Source organism: Podarcis filfolensis (assembly GCF_964270895.1).
Source record: "Podarcis filfolensis genome assembly, chromosome: 4".
NCBI lineage: Eukaryota > Metazoa > Chordata > Lepidosauria > Squamata > Lacertidae > Podarcis > Podarcis filfolensis.
Window position 1 is genome coordinate 70,999,417 of NC_139607.1, and position 18,829 is coordinate 71,018,245.

The 18,829-nt window shown below is 40.5% G+C and overlaps 1 protein-coding gene across 3 annotated transcripts in view; it reads right to left on the minus strand.

The window, feature by feature from the left end:
- TBC1D23 (TBC1 domain family member 23) overlaps positions 1-18,628 on the minus strand; it is a 32,820-nt gene extending 14,192 nt beyond the window's left edge. For 2 of the 3 annotated variants that reach the window (XM_083611914.1, XM_083611913.1), the window contains exons 1-10: positions 18,460-18,620; positions 11,636-11,747; positions 9,775-9,880; positions 6,664-6,868; positions 6,209-6,332; positions 5,165-5,289; positions 5,018-5,064; positions 3,899-4,002; positions 1,441-1,563; positions 239-331 (exon numbers count right to left, since the gene is read on the minus strand). In XM_083611914.1, coding sequence (XP_083468040.1) covers positions 239-331; positions 1,441-1,563; positions 3,899-4,002; positions 5,018-5,064; positions 5,165-5,289; positions 6,209-6,332; positions 6,664-6,868; positions 9,775-9,880; positions 11,636-11,747; positions 18,460-18,605 — 1,185 coding nt within the window. In that variant the 5' untranslated portion in view covers positions 18,606-18,620. Of the gene's footprint in view, positions 1-238; positions 332-1,440; positions 1,564-3,898; positions 4,003-5,017; positions 5,065-5,164; positions 5,290-6,208; positions 6,333-6,663; positions 6,869-9,774; positions 9,881-11,635; positions 11,761-18,459 lie in introns of all 3 variants that reach the window. The other variant, XM_083611912.1, reaches the window with a different exon arrangement.
- Positions 18,629-18,829: the final 201 nt, after the last annotated feature.

Consider the following 18,829-nt stretch of genomic DNA (forward strand, 5'->3'; position numbering starts at 1 on the left):
TGCATTTTAGGAAAATATTTAGGTAAGAGACATGAAGACTCTAAATACTAGAGGAGCTGTTTACAAACAGAATCCTTTGAAAGAAGCTCGTTTCTACAGTTTGGTGGTATAAACCAGGCACCTTAAAACAAGAATTCGTAGAACTAAGATTCTGAGAACTCTTGGATTCCACCCGTTTTTTTTTTAATGTAAGGAAATGAAAAAGCAAGCATATTAAGCAGCTAGAATGTACGCTTACCAAGTCTGAATCTAAATGAAAGGCAGTTGATAAATGGCCAGCATTGTACTGTTCTGCAGGACGACAATCCACCACAAAGAACCTTACTCCTTCCTGAAATAAGAATATTTTATTCATTTAGTTCAAAAAGTATACAGTAGTACCTCAGGTTAGAGATGCTTCAGGTTACAGACTCCGCTAACCCAGAAATAGTACCTCAGGTTAAGAACTTTGCTTCAGGATGAGAACAGAAATCGCGCGGCAGCGGTGTGGTGGCAGTGGGAGGCCCCATTAGCTAAAGTGGTACCTCAGGTTAAGAACAGTTTCAGGTTAAGAACGGACCTCCTGAACGAATTAAGTTCTTAATCTGAGGTACCACTGTACATACTTAAGGCTCAGTGGTTTAGACCACAGCGCCATTCGTGTTCCTAGAACTATGAATATGCCACCTTGAACTCTTTAGGTGTGAGACGTATAAAGCAGCAGTCTTTAAAAGGCAACAAATAAAGGGGATGTCACTGCAGTGTAGAAAAGCAATAGCTATTTGGAAAATATGAAAAGGAAACAGTAATTTTTCCACCCACCCATTAGTAGGTACTCAATGAAATTAGCAGGCAACAAGTCTGAAACAAATAAAACAGCATATCCATATACAAACAGCCACTGTCTTGTGCTATACTATAGCTGTGCTGAAAGGCAACAAATAAAGGGGATGTCACTGCAGTGTAGAAAAGCAATAGCTATTTGGAAAATATGAAAAGGAAACAGTAATTTTTCCACCCACCCATTAGTAGGTACTCAATGAAATTAGCAGGCAACAAGTCTGAAACAAATAAAACAGCATATCCATATACAAACAGCCACTGTCTTGTGCTATACTATAGCTGTGCTGAAGGGCAGGATCACTAGATGGGTTCCCAAGATGTACTTAGTCTCATTGCCAGTGGAATTTTTTAACTTGTTTCCTTTGAATAGTAGACAGAGACAGACAGACCTACAAACACTGCTGTGTGGTGATATATCATATACTGCTTTTGAAATTATCCTTAGCTTTAAAAGTACTTTCCAGTAAAACTATACTTAACTCCTCTTGGACTTATGAAACTAGTTTCACAATTCGTTGGACTCTAGCCAATGACCAGGGAAACAGCTCTGTTTTTGGAGCTCCCAGGAGGTAGAAACTCTGATAGCTATGTTATTTCCTTCATTTCAGACTTACTGACCCCTTGCAGTTGATTAGCTTGAAGAATCTCTGATACAGAAACTGCTAAACACAAAGCTTGGCTCAAGTCTGAATCGTCGTCTTTGAGACCCAGCAAGCTGCTGCCAAACAGAGTGTGGTTGTCCTGTAATTGTAAGAGAAAACACTAGTTATGGCCAACATTAAGGCTATGTGCTAAATAAAGACACCAAACCAAGACCTAGACGGTGTCCTATTTGTGACCCTCAACTATGTACTTGCACAATTCAGAAAGACTTCAAAAAGAGATGCAAATGCATGTCTTTAAGTGCGATTTCACACTATTATGGGGGCTCTGTGCATACTGCTGTTTTGGCTCTCATTTTGTCAAATAGAAGATCTCTCATAAGCTCTTTCTCCTGATCAATGTGTCAAAATACCCTACAAAAATTGTGTCCACCAGCTGATAGACATGGTTTATTGGTTACATTTTTGGAAACACATTCCTTTGTCTCCATAGACAGGTAATAGGTATGATCCACTAAAGCCTAAAGCATGACCCTCTCTCTCCCCTCAAACCCACCAGCAGAGGCAGAGATACTGCAACTGTAAATGACCTCCGGCACTTCCCTGTTCCTGGCGAGTAGATTTTGCATCAGCCTTTGTTGAACAGTATTCCAAGATCAGCAAGCACTACAGATAGCTTTTCCAGCTATTGCCATGAAAATGGTAGCATAGATTCTATACTAGGCATATAGTAGCTGTACTCAAAGCCCATATCACACTTGCTTCTTTGATAGTATAGCATTCATATAGCAGTGGTGGCTTTTACTTTTTTGTATTATGATGGGAAAAACTCCTTGTCATGCATCTGATTTGTGGCTCAGAAAATCCAGTATTCTAAAACAGGTTCAGGATTTCACAAGCCTACTGAAAGTCAAAAAGAACATGCTAGCAATTCAGTCTTTAAACTGATCTGCATATGTAACTATGAATATTTCCATTATCTGCTTTTGTAGATAATCATCCCAAGGGTTCTATTTTGGAAAAGAATTGTAGAAAATATTTTATTATTTATTAGCCAATTATGGAAATAAAATGAAAGGAATGAACCCCTAACTATACAAAGTCCAATTTCTTTTCTGATTTCTATTCAGATTCCTGTCTACAGTCACCCCCCAAAAAGCTGGTTTACAATAATATTATGACAGAGTTAAAAATAATGCCATCAAAAATATAGAATAAAATGTGATCATATTATACGTAGCTTTACATTTATTTCCCCAAGCCTCAATACAGCATTTCTGCCCCCAGAAGTGTGTAGCAAGTGGAAAATAATATAATGTTCAACTGCGTTTTGCTCCTGCGACACGAAACTGAATGAAGCATACTTGAATAATGCTGTTTTGGAATGAGTGCCAACTTACATAACTGAAAATCAATGCTTTTCAAAGCCATTTGAATGTTGGCATAAGCCGCTCCAGGACTTGTTCCAAAGAGTGATAAACTGCTGTAGTATCCAAAATGGTTTCACAGCTACTGTTTCAAAAATAAAAAGCTGCATCCCCAGAAAGGCTGGGCTTGATTAAGTGCCAAGGTCCAAACCAAATTTGTTGCAACTGGCTAAGCAGTAGGAAAGTATCCTGAAATCACTTCTGGGAACACTGTACTGTGTATAAAGCTGAGACGACACGTGAGACCGAAGGCTTGGCATTATTATTATTGGAATGACTCAGTGAATGAACAAAAAATTAATATGACAATGCAAGCTTCTAATATTATCTACCCTTTACACAGTTCACCCTATAAATTTGCATGTCGTTTGTGGCAGGCACTATGCAGTGACTCTGCATGCAAGGAATGGAAGGAAAGGATACGCAAGGTAGTTTTCCTCTTCCTCCCTAAATGGCAGCTGCTGCAAAGGCAAATAATGAGGAAGGCAGGGAAGTGGGAGAAGGCAAATCCAATATATTTTGTGGACCCAAACCTCAACCAGCTAACCAGGCAACCAGCTTTTCATTCTCAGGGGAGCAATAAACTTATTCACCACCACATGTTCTGCTTCCTCCTGTTCCTGGTGAGCAAGGTGCTTGAGGTTTAAGAGCCAATGGGAAGGAGACAAGGAAATTTGCTATGCCATCACCTGTCATGTAGTTCGTTGCCTCTGTATCCTTACACCTGCATACTGAGAAGCTGGGTTGTATTCTCAGCCTTCTGTGATGCTCAAAGTAACATTTGGGCCGATAATATATATATATATATATATATATATATATATATATATATATATATATATATAAGAGGCACTGCAGCATAAGACAGGCACCCATATTTGATCTAGACTTTTTTGATAGAGAAAACATAACCCAAACTGTTCAGTTGTCTCAGGCTCACCACTTCTACGTATCATAAAATCAGGCCTGGGAGCCCTTGCTTGATTCCGATGTGATGCTGCCATGCGGAATACCCTTTGGGAAATACCCTAAGTGCTTGTCAATTACCTTTCTGAAGGAAGCTGGAGTTTTGCTACAATAATACTGTGCCAAGGAGAAAAGGTCCTCTATATCTTCTACTTCCAAACTGGCAGGGGATTTTTCTAGGAATTCTGAAACATATAACAGGGAAATTAGGGTCTGGGGCATTTAAAAACCAAACATTAACATTTGTGTTTGCCAGAAGTAAAATGTATTTTATTTTTTTTTAAACCAGAAGAATTACTCAGGCCAACATGTTTGCAGCTGAACCTCTTTTAGACACCCAAATGCTTTTTGGTTAAAGAGCTCAAATATTTTCTATTTCACTACTTCTATGGCAGTCAGCTTCATCACAAATGGCACGTGTCATAGGTGTGGGAGGAGACTCACAAGTCCCATGGTAATAAAGGAGCACATCCTGGCTGCCTGAGCAACCATGACAATGTTCATTTCCATTTGTCCACCAAAGCCAGAAATGACAGAGCAGTGCATCCCTTAAATCCTGTACAAAGCCACATACTTTCCCAACATCCAAACCACAAATTTTGCTGCTGTGTAAAATTTCAAACACTCAATGAGAAGAGGTCTCATTTGTCTGCTGCCTTCACAAACAACTGTTCTACGTTTTTAAAAAAGAGAAATATGCCATCTTGTAGATCCACAGAAGAATATTTCAGATTCTCCAGATAAATGCAGGTGTGCAAGGAGCCATTAATCATAGCGAACAGCGAACCAAGTCAAATATAGGTTCATCTGAGTATGGCAGAACTGACAAAGTAGGCAGGGGGAGCACACAAACCTGCCCTGTATATTATGCCACACTGCAATCTGAAGTTCAAAACATCTGGAAGGAACTTTGATTAGTTTTTTTTTAAATAACCTTGCAGGAGGAGAGGGGAGATGGTGTGGATGCTCAAAGCTGCTGTAGCCTTCTTCACATAATGCTAAACCATAATTTAGCTTTGCATCTGATCTGGCCACAAAAGAACTAGGCTCATCTTTCAAAGAACCAACTCATTGGTGAAAGTTAAGGGCCAGCTTAATTCTTCCATATCAATGGGGTTTCCAAGCACCTAACTTGAGCAATATAAGTGCCTAAGGATTTTTTTTCTACAGCTGCAGCAGCATTAGAATGGCAGGACTTACTCACGACATCTTCTTTGTCATCTGACTCTGGTGCTAAGATGAATTCTCTGGAAAGAGGCAAAAGCGGAGATAAGGCGTAAGCACACAAAGTAGAGACAAGTCTAAGTGGCCAACTAATTTGTTGCTGTGTATTAACTATATACTCACTTTGCATTAACAAGGATGATAAGCATTAGGAAATAAATGAAGAATGGATCTGCTAGCTGTAGGTATCCGTCCCATATTGCACGAGTGACTTCATGAGAACAGTAGCTTGAAAACAGGCATCCAAGCTGGAAAATTGAAGGAATGAAAGGAAAGTCAAGCAAGTTTGTAGTTAACATTATTATATTCACAAACTACCTGGAGGGAGGGGAAATAATTAATACTCCAAAACCCTTGGGGTGCCTTTCAACTCTACAGTTCTATGATTCCATGTACTTAAGAAGTAAGTCCCCATGATTTCAAGGGACTCTTCTAATAAGAGTAAGGACTAAGGCTACAATCCTACACACACCTATCTTGGAGAAAGCATCACTGTACTTAATTCAGAGTAAACTTGGGACTTACTTCCCAGTAAACAAAGTAAACTTGCACAGAATCATGTTGCATGTATCCTAAAACTTCAGCTATGTTTGTATTAAAAGGCAGCTTTACACATTTCCTGTGAATCCTGGTCAGTTTTAAATATGCTGCAGTGTCATAGCTTCCCAAACACCACTGAGGCTTCCTTAGCAAAAATCTGAATGCCAGTAAAACTCTGCAACCAAATATCTGGAAATAGAAGCTGCGTAGTAGAGTGTGTCTAAAGTCCACACAGTGTAGCTTCTACATTACAAATAACCACCCTAGTCTTCTTGGGAATTACAATTCTGTCAGAAGACTAGGATTTTGCAACAAACAGGAACCTCAATTTGTTTGGCTATTACAATAATAATAATGTACCACAAGTGTTTATAGTTACTGCTTTGCTTATTAAAATGCCAATCTTTGAGCATGGGATTCATTTTTAGAGACACATTTGTGCCCTATCTGCTAAGCAGACATCAGAATATTATAATGCCTAGCAGCTAAATTTAATACAATAAGGTCCCCTCAGAGATTATACATGCTTTATTTTTGGTTTAAGCTTCCTTATTTAGCAAATGATACTTTTAAAAATTACTACAGAAGTATGCTTTTCATTATGTTTCCCTACTTTCACTTTATTACCCAGTTGAGTGCATATGAGTCTGGGGTCATCTTTTTGGTGTCAAGAAAAGAGCACAGCTCTGGCTCATGGTACTGGAGGAGCAGCCGGAAGAGATGAAATGGTCTCCCTTTCAGGAAGCAGTCCCTAAAAAGAAGAATAGCAAAAGTGCTCATGAAACAGAAGCACAATTATTCTTATTGCACACAACTTTCTACTCTTAAACAAAATGATCAGAGCATTAAAATTGAAGTCATAGACACCTGTGACAATAAAAATATCAGGCTCAGTTTGTAGCTTTATTTCATACACACATGACAATGGAAAACACCATCTATCAAACCCACAACAGAAAATTATTCCATTCTTTGAAAACAGCTAGTAAAGCCTCTGTCCTGGAAAAGAGTAGGTGGGTTTTGGGGGAAGACGGCAAACAACATTTAAAACCAGAGTGCACTTGAATATATGTTTTCTTTACCTGGGGATGTACTTATTCATGATAGCATAGAAGCAGTTGTATAAGTCACTTCGTGGAAGTCGAAGATGCACCAATGGCTTAAGTAGATATGTCCAACTAAGGCTAGAACTGTATTTGACATTACGAGATTTACAATAGAAGGTAATCACAGATTCAATATCCAAAAGTAATACTGACTTCTCCTCCTCTGGCACTGACAGCTGATCTGAAAACAGACAAATATCAAAACCATGTTGAAAATGTGTCATTTTTCACTTGATTCACTGGTAGTACCTGTCATGCTGGGATCACTCTCAGAAACCGGGAATGTCATAGAGAGCAAGAGAGGGCACTTCATACGCAGCTGCTATAGTGCTGTACCAACACAACAAGGCAACCAAGATCTAATAAGTCCCTTGAGTGCACCAATACTGCTGATACACCCACTCTGCTACTTTCCCCTTCTAACTGTACCTCTAAAATTGGACTTCCGGGTTGGCGCCATCGCCGAATGGCGGACTCCCTCCGAGCTCCGGAGGGAGCCGGCTCGGCAGGGGCTGGGTTTTACCGCACCGGCGATGCGGGGACCCTTAGAAACCACGGCCACGGGGGCCGTGGACTTGGAGACTCGGCTAGCACCGCTAGCGCCCTCCCGACTCGTGAAGGAGCCTTTTTAAAGGCTACGGATCGGGTGCCGGGGAGAAGCGTGGTGCTTTGAGTCCTCTGCCATCCCTGCCGAGCGAAGCCGCATGCCATCCGGCGGAGAGCGCTGACTTCTTCCATTGAGAATTTGGACTTTTAACAACAACCCGTGAGTAAATTGGAAATCGGGTTTAAAAGAAGAAAAATTTTTGGGATTTGAGACGAGCGGGGGGGGATCTAAAAAGGAAGTCAGTCCCCCTCCCTATTGTAGACATTTTAAAACAAGGATTGGGAAGCCAAGGCCCAAAAAGAACGGTATCTTTGCTAAAATCAAGAATTCCATGATGGGAAAGTACAAGAATTGTGCTGGAGGAAGAATTGAAGGAGAAGGAAAATGCACCCCCCTCCCTGGGAACCGGGGCGATTGAGGAGTGAGCCTGGTGAAAAGAGCCGGTGATTTTGACAGCTGTCAAAGTAGCTGTCAAAGTCGGAATTTTAAAGAGGATTTTATTACAAGGACCTTGCTGGTCAAATTTGTTACAACTTGATATAATTTGTTAAGACTTGAATACAAAATGGCGAAAATACGGAGAACAATCGGATTTTTGGAAACAAAGTTACAACAACCCCCCTAGAGGAGCTTCGGGACATTACAAAGATGGGCGTAAGCCGGGAAAAATACAACACTTCGGAATTTCACAGAACTGGTTATCTCCTGGGAAAGCTGCAAAACTGAAACTGAATCTCGTCTACAGGGTGTTTAGACTAAAAGGAGACAACAGAATACCTTACTGAAGAAGGAAGGGACTGAACGCAAGTTTTTGTTCCTGAATAACAACAACCCATGTAGAGTTACTAAACTTCTGAATAAGAAAGTTTTAGCAGCGGAACAAGAGGAAGCTGGACTATAACCTTGAAAGAACAATGGGGGGAATTTTATAATTTGACATTTTTAAAGGTTTTTAAAGATTTAGGAATTAATTTTTAAAAAAAAGTAATCCTAAAAATGGGAAATAATTCTGCAAGGAGTTGGGGGAAAAATGGGATTGATGGACTTAAGATTTCCAGGCTGGAAACATAGATTGGAGGATAAGGGAAATTAAACCGGGGAAGGGGAGGGAGAATTAGAATCCAAAGGCTTGCAACTATTTTCTGAATTGGTTTTCTTTTTTCTAATATATTTTTTATTTTTTTATACTTTTATTCTGTGTGCTTTTACTTTAATGGGAAAAAAGGGGGACATTGTGGAAAGAAAAGGGGGTGGGCTATGGGGAGAGATCTTTTGCTTTTTTTTTTATCAAGGGTGTTGCATAAGGTTTGTATAAATTTAAATTTGAACAATGGGGTATATAAATTGTGCTTTAAATCAGAAATAGAACTTGTGGAAACAACAATATGAAAGGGGAATACGGTAGGGGTGGGGGAAGGGGGGAGTCCCAGAAAGTGGATGTTTGAAAATAAGGTTCTGAATGTATCTTCATAATTTCTTTTCTTCTCTTTCTGTATTTTGGAAACTTCAATAAATATTATTTAAAAAAAAAAAAAAAAAAAAAAATAACTGTACCTCTAAAATTGCATCTGATAATCCTCCATAATACGTGACAACATTAAGGAGTATTTTTTTATGGGTGTGGACGCAAAAGAAGAGCTGGAAAGCCTCGGTGTACCTGTGGAAGCTCATGAATGGCCCTTTGGGCTCTGTCTCATTGTTATAATGCATAACAGCTCTCCCTGAATAGAGGGAAAGACATTGTTGCACTAGGCTGCATGATTATGCACTCAGCTGCTCATTTGACAGCAGACATAAGTCATCTCACATGAGCAATCAACTGGCAAATTGCACTGTGAATGCTAAAATTCTACTGTCACACGTTCATGTTCAAAAGTTCTCTGAGAAGGGGGCTTTAGACTGCAAGGTGAGCGACTGCAGAATTCATGCATTCACCTTTTTTAGGAACAGAGACTGCTTTTTTCAGTTCTACAAAAAGCACCTGCTGTTAAGTAAACATTTATCTAAGTGATAATGGCTTTCATTCATACAGACAGACAGACACATACAATTTATACCCCTGCCTTTTTGTAAAAATAACACTCTCAGGACAAAAACAAGTTAAATAAAATAATAAGGCAACAACAATATTTCAAAAGGCCAATATTTTTAAAGGCCTAGGGAAATAAAGATATCTAGAGAAAGCCCGCCAAGCCTAGTATGGTAGCACAGTCCACATTTAGCCATCTGATTACTGCACAAAATAAAATGTATTAGCAGGGTCATTAAGCTAATGATGGCATTAATATACTTTTCAGCAATAATCCATAAAAGAGGCTGACAAGACTACCAAGATATTTCAACTAGACTTTACTGAAGTAATTCTGAGTTGCACTCCACAGGTTTTAGAGCGGTGATAGGACAGGAAGGTAATTCTTATGGAGAGAATATAGTGTTCAGAAGGGTTTCAGCCTAGCAATTTAATCTTATTTCAGACTTACCAACCAGTTCTTGACAATCTTTGTGAATCAGTGTCTGTTCTGGCAGATCTAGACAGCCATCCCATGATGCCAAACTGTCTCCTTTACCTGCAACATTCAGTGCAATCTAAAGACATATACAAGAGAGGGTGGAAAACCTTTAGTATGTTTCAGTGTGAACATGATTCAATTCTTAAACCTTAATTATTTAAAATTATTCAAGAAAAACATTTTTAATGCAAATGTAGGAAGCTTTTAAAATTATCTCTTTATAACTTTCAGCATTCTTGAATAATAAACTTCCTTACATTTATGTTTAATACAAAGTAACCATTCTAGATCAGACTTGGTGGTTATTTATTCTATTAATGCAAAAAACAATGAAACAATGTTATTCTGTAGCATCTTAGAAACCAAGTAAGTTTGTTCTGGGTATAAGCTTTTGTGTGCATGCACATTTCTTCAGATACATGAAAGCTTATATCCAGAACAAACTTACTTGGTCTCTAAGGTGCTACTGACTCTATATATATATATATATATATATATATATATATATATATATATGTGTGTGTGTGTGTGTATACATACATACATACATATATATATATATATATATATATGTGTGTGTGTGTGTGTGTGTATATATATATATATATATGTATACATATATATACACATACATACTGTGTCAAACCAACACGGCTACCTACCTGAATCTAGAACAATGTTATTCTGTGCACATAAGTAGCCAAAGCTCACACCCTACTTGTTCTGGTCAAATTAAGGGCCTGGCTACACACTATAAACTAGAGATGTGGAAACTTCTTAAGCCTGAGGGCCATATTCTCTTCCGGGCAACCTTCTGAGGGCCATATGCCAGAAGCAGGCAAGGCCAGAAGCAAAATTGGGCAGAGCAACAAATGCCACTTTTACCTCTGTACAGTAGTACAAAGGCTAATTGTGGAGTAACTAGCCAGACACGCCTTCACCCAGACAAGCAAGAGGTATTGTCAGTTAAAGAACACATTCCAGCCTACTGGACTGTCAAACTGTTTCTGTATCTGTTTATAATACAAAAATGAAACAAATATTTCCCTGGGGTGTAAAGTGAGGGGTGGGCCTGATAGAGAGGCTTGGTTGGAGGGATGAATTTGACTCCTGAGCCTGAAGCTTCCCTGCTCTGTTATTTTCAGAAACATGTAACAGTACCCCAATTCCCTTTTTGAAACAAAAAAGACCATTTCAGGACAGGGGTGACTGGGACCTGAGAAAAAAATGGGGAATCAGATGCCGGACCCTTTCCCAAATGGCTATTTCTCTGCTTCAGGCACATTTTCCCAGCTACTTTCCCTCCCTGTAGGATTCACCCTGTAGGATGTTTGTCCTTTCAAACATGCATTTGGGACCCCCCTGAAATGCCTTTTGAGGAAGCAATCAAGAAACTGCAAGCTGGGAAAGGAACAAATGTCCTGTTCCTGCGATGCTTCTCCCCGTTGAACAGCACCCTCTGAAGTGACTTCTCCATCTGTGAGATGGCCATTATCATACCACTGAACACTTTTGCTTATTATGTGCAGTGAGGCCGTGAAAAAGATGCTGGAGGATACTTCATTTTGCATTTACAACATGAAATGCGGATTCTTAAAACAAGGGATGCCATAAAGTTAACTTTTATTGTTGCGCTTTCTTGTAAAAAAGAAGCAATTATTGGATTTTAAAACACATACACACACCAAGTATGAACCAAAATACAACTGAGACTGTTAGCTTTATAATGATAACATTTATGAGTGAAGGGCCCCCTCTAAGTGGTTCCTGTCTCTTTTGAAAGAGACCAAGAACTCAAGACAAATTACTACCTCTCAAAAAAAGGCCTTACCTTCCAGACCTTGGCTCTTAGGTCATCAGGCAAAGGTCTCCCTTGAATTATGTTTCGGACTGTTTCAAGATCACAACCACCTTCTTCTAGAGCTTCTGCAAGGTCATTCTCCCTGAAAAAGTTGTCTTAAATAAGATTAAGTGAATTTAAAGCACCTCAACATGATCCTCTCTTAGTACAGGCTTCATTATTATTTCTTATTACCCCAAAGTGACGTGCAAAATATTTCCCACAAAGCTTAAAAAACCCCAGTTAAAAACACCCCCACCCCTGATGTACTTAAAACCAATATGAAGTGGGCACTCATTGCTTAATTGGCGGGGGGGGGGGGGGAAGGTGTGGAGACATATCACACAGTGGTTTAGCAAGCTGTTCTGTGAAGTGCCTCTCCCCTCAGAAGAGGGGATGGGATGCTGTGATGGGATAGGTGAGGTGTAAAGGGATGGAGACAGGGTTTGGTCAAGTATTGGGGGAAGGGTTAGGGTTGGCAAAGGATAGGCAAGGCTAGCAAGCAGAGTAAGAAAAGGTAACAGCCCCTAGTAATTTGCCTATAAATAGATGCATACATGATTCAAGTTCCATCTCATTTGAAGTGAAGCACCTTACATATTACATTCATCCTTCTGAAAATGAGACATGCTTTAGATTATATTTTAATGATCTGCCTTGTGGGTATGGGCATGTGCCAAAAGGGGTGGTGGAAAGAGATTAAAGAAACTCTGAAATATTTATGGCACAAATCTTAACAGGTTTGATCCAGAGTTAAGCATGTAACTAGGTGGGTAGAAGCCAACTACCTCATTTCTCTGCCCCATGTCAGTCAACCCAGTCTCCTGAAAATGCTCCGCCAGGGGTCTCCTGAATAGTATTGGGTATATAGCACAGCAGGCTGAGAGGGAAGAAAGAATCCATGAAAACTGGCAGCTTCTGTAAGCTGGAACTCCCTTCTTGGAAAGCACGGCCACCCAAATTTTCCTTTTCTATAGCCTCAGGAACTACCACTTACCTTTAAAAAGTGGGGAGGGGAAGTTCTGCCTCTGGGGAGCCACCAATGGGGGCAAACGTTTAACAGCTCAGAAAACAGAAAAGAGGGCTCCTGAGCGCTAATACCTTCTGGCGATGGCAGCAACCCAAAGGGATAAGAGGGCCCTTTTATAGGTATGAAGAGGGCTTTTCTCCCCATTTTTATATCTCATTGCAGCCTGCCTATGGAGACAAAACTGCCCTCCCCCACTCATAGGCAGAGAATGGGACAACCTACACACACACACACACACACACACACACACCTGTGTGTGTGAATGTGTGTGAGAGGTCTATATGTCAAGTATGAGTGCATGTGTGTACACATGTATGTGCGACTGTGTGCACACACATAATGCATATGGCCCTCAACACAACCCTTGAGCTGAAAAGGTTTAGAAATTAACAGTGCTTTTCGTAGACAGTGGTAAAACGGCTGATCTCAAAATAATATTGATTTGTCAAGATGTAATGAAATGGGGGTGAAAAAAGCAAGAAAAGAAGAGCTCTGGGGGTGATTTTATACGTTAGCATATACTATACTGTACTATATCATGCTAACATAAACTGTACTATCTTGCTGTTGGGAGAAGGCAATGGTTCCCCTGCTGTTCTTATTCAGTAGCGTATGAACTTATTATTATTGCTTGCTAAGCCAAACTAGGATCTCTTTCATCTTTTAATTATTTCACTATAATGAACACCTGTTATGGAACAACTCATTGATCAGCCAGCTGGAACCTTGGAAAATTAATCTCCTCCTAGGCTGCTGAAGCACTTATTCATATGCTCCTCAGAGATGTAATGATGCTTTTATCTCTCCTCTCTTAATAATAGTCACTCATTGCTTCTGCCTATATTCTCAACAGAGTCCTGTTATAAAAACACTGCATGCATTCTGAGAACCTCAGATTCAATTGTTCTATGTATTTCCTCCAGTAACACATGTGTTAAGAGCACAGCAGCCAGTTCAACAAGTTATACGCTGACTTTGATGTGCCAACGCATTTGGTCTCCTTTGGCTCACACCCAGAACTTCCTTGCCAATCACCTTTTACCAAAGCCCAGGCAAATATGAGGAGCAATTTGCTCTTCTGTTAGGGTCAACCTTCAAAAAGCAGCCCTTCGCTTTACGGTGCCTTCCTTAATTTAAGATTGTCAATGAAACTACAATATTATTTGGAAATTATTACCTTCAAATGTGAAAAACTTGATTGAGTCTTGGAAAATTCTCACAGAATTTAGTTAGTTCCATTGTACTAATAACCACATTTTAGCAACAATAGGGAAGCTCAGACACATTCTTAACTACCACTGGAAATTCCCTCTACTAGTGTCTGATGGTGGTTGGAGCGTAACCACCTCTTCCGTTTCATCATGTCTGCCTTATTCAGTTCTCAGTCCTGCATTCCTCATGGCCACCGCAAATGTTTGTTTCTCCCATGTGAGCCTGATTCATGTGCGTAAAAGAGGAACTTCCACAATCCTCCATTCTACTACATGTGCGCTTTGTGTTGCTCTCTGCTGGACTATCATCAATTATTATGATAAAGATCCATGTGTTTGAGGAAGAAAATGAGACCATGCAGATTGCTTCTGTTCAAAATTCCAACTAGCCAGCCATGTTCTGTTCTGTGATACTCAGTTACATTTCCCCCCCCCCACCCTCCAGTTTTCAATTTTTTTGCTCCAACTATTAGTCAGTATTCTATGCCCACTGAACTTACACAAAAGTGAATTCAGCTTTTCTGCGTAGCTAGTTTAGCATAGTGGCTAAGAGCCCAAGTTACAAATGAAAAGGTCCCTGGTTTGAAACTTGTCTCCACTGTGACCTCATAAGGCGGCCACTGTGCCTCAGTCTTAATCTTCCCATCTGCAATATGGGGATTAATAATACTGACTTACTTTACAGTGTTGTTGTAAGTATTGCTTTACACATTTGAAAGTGCTATACAAATGTTAAGTATTGTTGTTGCTGCTTTTTTCTTTAAAAAAAAAGCCAGGCAGCAGACGCGGGTCTCAAACCGCTGGAAGCGATTGGGGGATCCAAGCAATGTGTTGGTGGATGGAAATACTGGGCTAAGCTGGCTCCAAGTATTGTTGTTGTTATCATTATGCAGTACAGAGGTACCTCAGGTTAAGTACTTAATTCGTTCCGGAGGTCCGTTCTTAACCTGAAACTGTTCTTAACCTGAAGCACCACTTTAGCTAATGGGGCGTCCCGCTGCTGCTGCACCACCGGAGCACAATTTCTGTTCTCATCCTGAAGCAAAGTTCTTAACCCGAGGTTCTATTTCTGGGTTAGCAGAGCCTGAAGCATATGTAACCCGAGGTACCACTGTAGTTTGGTATTCTATGAATGAGTGTTTTACTTTTAAAACTGTACTATTGTGAGACTCCTTATTCCTGCATATTTCCAGTAATTTAATGGAATTCCAAAGGAAGGAGTTGAATATTGTATGGGGAGGGCCAGGGAAATGTTGCACATAAAAGCTGCATTCTAACACTTTTAATATCCTTTTCACTAACAGTTTCACAATGATTTTCTTCTGCTTTTTACATCTTATTTCCCAACTCCTCTCGACATAATTTCTCATTTAAAAAATATTTGGTAAATACCCATTTCGTGTTTTATCTGTTTAGCGAAGGGACAGGGAGTAAGAAAAATAGGCATGATTCTGTTCCAAATTACCAGAACAACACTGGTGCATGAGATAAAGCTAGCAGGCTACTGTCCAAACAGAATTCTCTACATGACTGGCCACATTAAGGCAAAATGCACAGTACATATGATTTTTAGAGCGCTAGCTACTACTTTAAGCAAAATGGACCAAGCCCATATGTTACACTTGAAAAAAGTCGGCTCCTAACCCTTAAAAAGCTGCTACTGGAGTCTAGACATTTTAATTCCCTCCAATCCATGCAGAGTAGGTTCCTAAAAATCTTACCCTGGGTCATTTAAAAAAAGGGAAGCACTTCATTTTGATTCCCTGAAACGTAAAGATTCAAGAACTCTGCCACAGTCACTCTCTCAGACTACATGGAAACTCAAGTACATTTTCTGAAACATGAACATGAGCTAAAATTTCCAAAGCGTTTTTGGCAATTGGTAGTATTCATATCAGGTACTCTTTGTCTTTATAACAATGAGGATTTTGCCTAAGACCTCCCACAATGGATCAATACATTCCCCAAAACACATATTGCTAGAAATTTGGTGACAACCATGAATTCTGGCATGTGCCTAGAATATAAAATTTCTGGATTCTAGCAGAGATCCTTATATTCTTTTGGGGTTGCATGTATATGAAGAACCTAAGAACTCCAAGAAGTCTATCTCCAGGAAGTCACAATTGCAGGACCATAACAGACAAGTTCAATCCTGGAGGTGACCCTAGAATAAAAGAATTTGTATGCTAGTGCTTAGCCCTTTCATTAGCGCCATTAGTTTTTGCACCTTCTACCCAATACTTCTCTCTGAACCACGCTTATCCAATGTACTTCTGTGTTTGTTAAAAAGTAAGCAGAAAAGACTGTAAAGACCTTCCAACATCACAATGCCCTTTGGAATTCTCCAGCAGTCTTTGCTTACGTTATAACCTCCAAACTCATTTGCTCATCGTCATATCACACAGTACACCTATTTCTTGTCTCATCCATCTAGTACAAACTTTGCCACAGTAAAGTTACAACTTGTAGGCTTTATCTCAGAATGCGCTTGACAATGTTATAAACAAGTGGCAACATGCTTAATATTGCTGAGTAAGAGATACTAATAACTAAGTGCATCATTTACATTGTGACATGACAAATGCTTAATAAATAAAAGACCCCATTCAACCTCCCTGCAAACTTTGTCCAAATAAATCAGAATGAATGTTCAATAAACAGGTTGACTAGAAGCAACCTGTGATACGTGAAGTTTGAGGTCTGCTGCAAGTTACATGGAGCACATTAAATCTTTTTGAACCCAGACTGGAATTTGGAAGCAATCCCATTATAAAGAAAGCTGGACTCTCCATTTGTGGCATAAAGCAAAACAAAAGGTCCAGTATTTAAGTCTAAAAATTAACTTTTTAGATAGAAACCCCTTGAAACAGCCACACACTAGAAATCATAAAGGAGAGTAATCATGCACCAAATTTAGCCAACTTGAATATTCTGACACCAGTGGATAGTGAACCTGACATGGGGTAAATTTTTCCTTACCTAAAGAAATCTAGAAGAACTGATAATTTGGCGTTAATTACTGTAAGCTACATTGTATATGTAGCTTACAGTAATTAACGCCAAATTAATTAAAGCGAAGACTGTTTATGCACAGGCAAAAGATGCACCAAATATATAAGTCACAATCATTCAGTGAAAGGACAAAACTAAAGATCATTTTTATGTGTACTATCCAATCAGGTGAGACCAGATTCTATTCATAACAACAGCAAGGAGTGTGTGTGCATTCTCTAAGGCTCTAATCCAAGTAAACAAGCAACCAGTCATGCTGCGGAGTATAAGTCCTGTGGAATGTCCTCCTGTCAGATGTCAAGGAAATAAACTACTATCTGACTTTTAGAAGGCATCTGAAGGGAAGTTTTTAATGTTTGATGTTTTAATTTGTTGGAAGCCGCCCAGAGTGGCTGGGGCAACCTAGTCAGATGGGTGCCATATAGATAATAACTTATTATAATTAGAATTATTATTACTCAGAAACTGGGTCAGCTGAATTTAGAGGGCGTTACTTCTATGATAATATGGGAAAGATCCAAGTATATTAGTATCATAGCAGTTTTGTAGAAAGAAAAAGTTTGAACAAAAGTCCACTCCAAATTAAAGTTAGAAAAGATGAACTCGCTTAGACAGTTTCCTGAAACTGAGTTGAAAACTGCCAAGAACATGAATTCAGATTTTAAAACAATTGACACCACAGTAACTAAAATGAAAATACGTTAGGCACACACATTGGGCTGGATCATACAGACCCAATAAAAAGTAAGTCAGGCATGTCTTTAGTGTGAACCCTTAAGAAATGCCATGCTGAATAAGACGGAGATACGGCTAACTTTGCATTATTCTAGTCACACCAGCAGCCAGCCAGAAGCGTGTGAGATGCTCACAGGCAAAGCATCCAGTAACTGGAGCCTCTGCATAGGGAGCGCCATTCAGCCACAGTTACTAGTGGGGAACAGCAGTCATTATAAACAGTAGCAAACCGGGGACGGGGAGGAGAGTCCAAGGTGCTCAGCTGTAAACCTCGCCGGGTGGACCTTGATCCAGCTCACCTCTCAGCCCAAACTGAACCACAGGGCTGCTGAGGTGGTGTGCAGGAAGCTGCTTGAAAGAAGGGCGTTCCGGATAACCCAATGCGATAATAGCCCCGATCCCAGATCCCCCCCGCCCCCCTTGAGAAATGCCTCCTTGTTTCGATGGAGCCTGGGTTTAAGGGGTGGGGTGGGGATGGATCCCAGCCTTGGCTTTAAGCCCAACTTGACAGCTCGTCCTCCTCCTCCATCGGGAGCGAGCAGGGGCAAGCCGAGAGGAATGGGGGGCTGCGGGTGCGGAGAGCCCTGCCTGCTCCCTCCAGACACCGGCCCTTGCGGAGGGAAGAGGCAGAAGGGACCTGGAGTCGGTCGGCTCCAGCAGCCGCGGCCGGCTAGGGGGCTTCGGGCTGGGGCTGCCCAGAGCCTACAGACATTCCGGGCGGGGCAGTTTCTGTGACGAGGGGCGGCGAAGGTGGGAAAAGCGACCCCCGTCCCCCCACCCCACCCTCCGGAGAACTCCATTAACCGATGGATTGTCCAACTCACCAGCTTCTCGGTGGGAGCGCTTCCTCCGCTCCCGCCATAGCTGTTGACGTGCCCCACCACCGAAGCCGTAAAGCGCGACCGACATTGCCAAGGTTTTCTGTCGCAACCCCTCCTCCTTGCGACACGGCTGCCGTAAAGCGAAGCATTCGCGCATAGACTTACGATAAAGGAACTGGCGCACAGCTTTTAGGTTACGAGTCCCCTTTGCAAGCTCTTTCCCCACCCCGCTTTTCGTTCGTGTGTTTGGTTTTGTCCCTGGACAGAAGTGTTTCTGTTTCCCCATAAGGGAAAAAAATATATATTTATGGAGGCATCCATTATTTTATTTATTCATTGTATTTCATTCAAATGAATCCCAAAGCAGCTTACA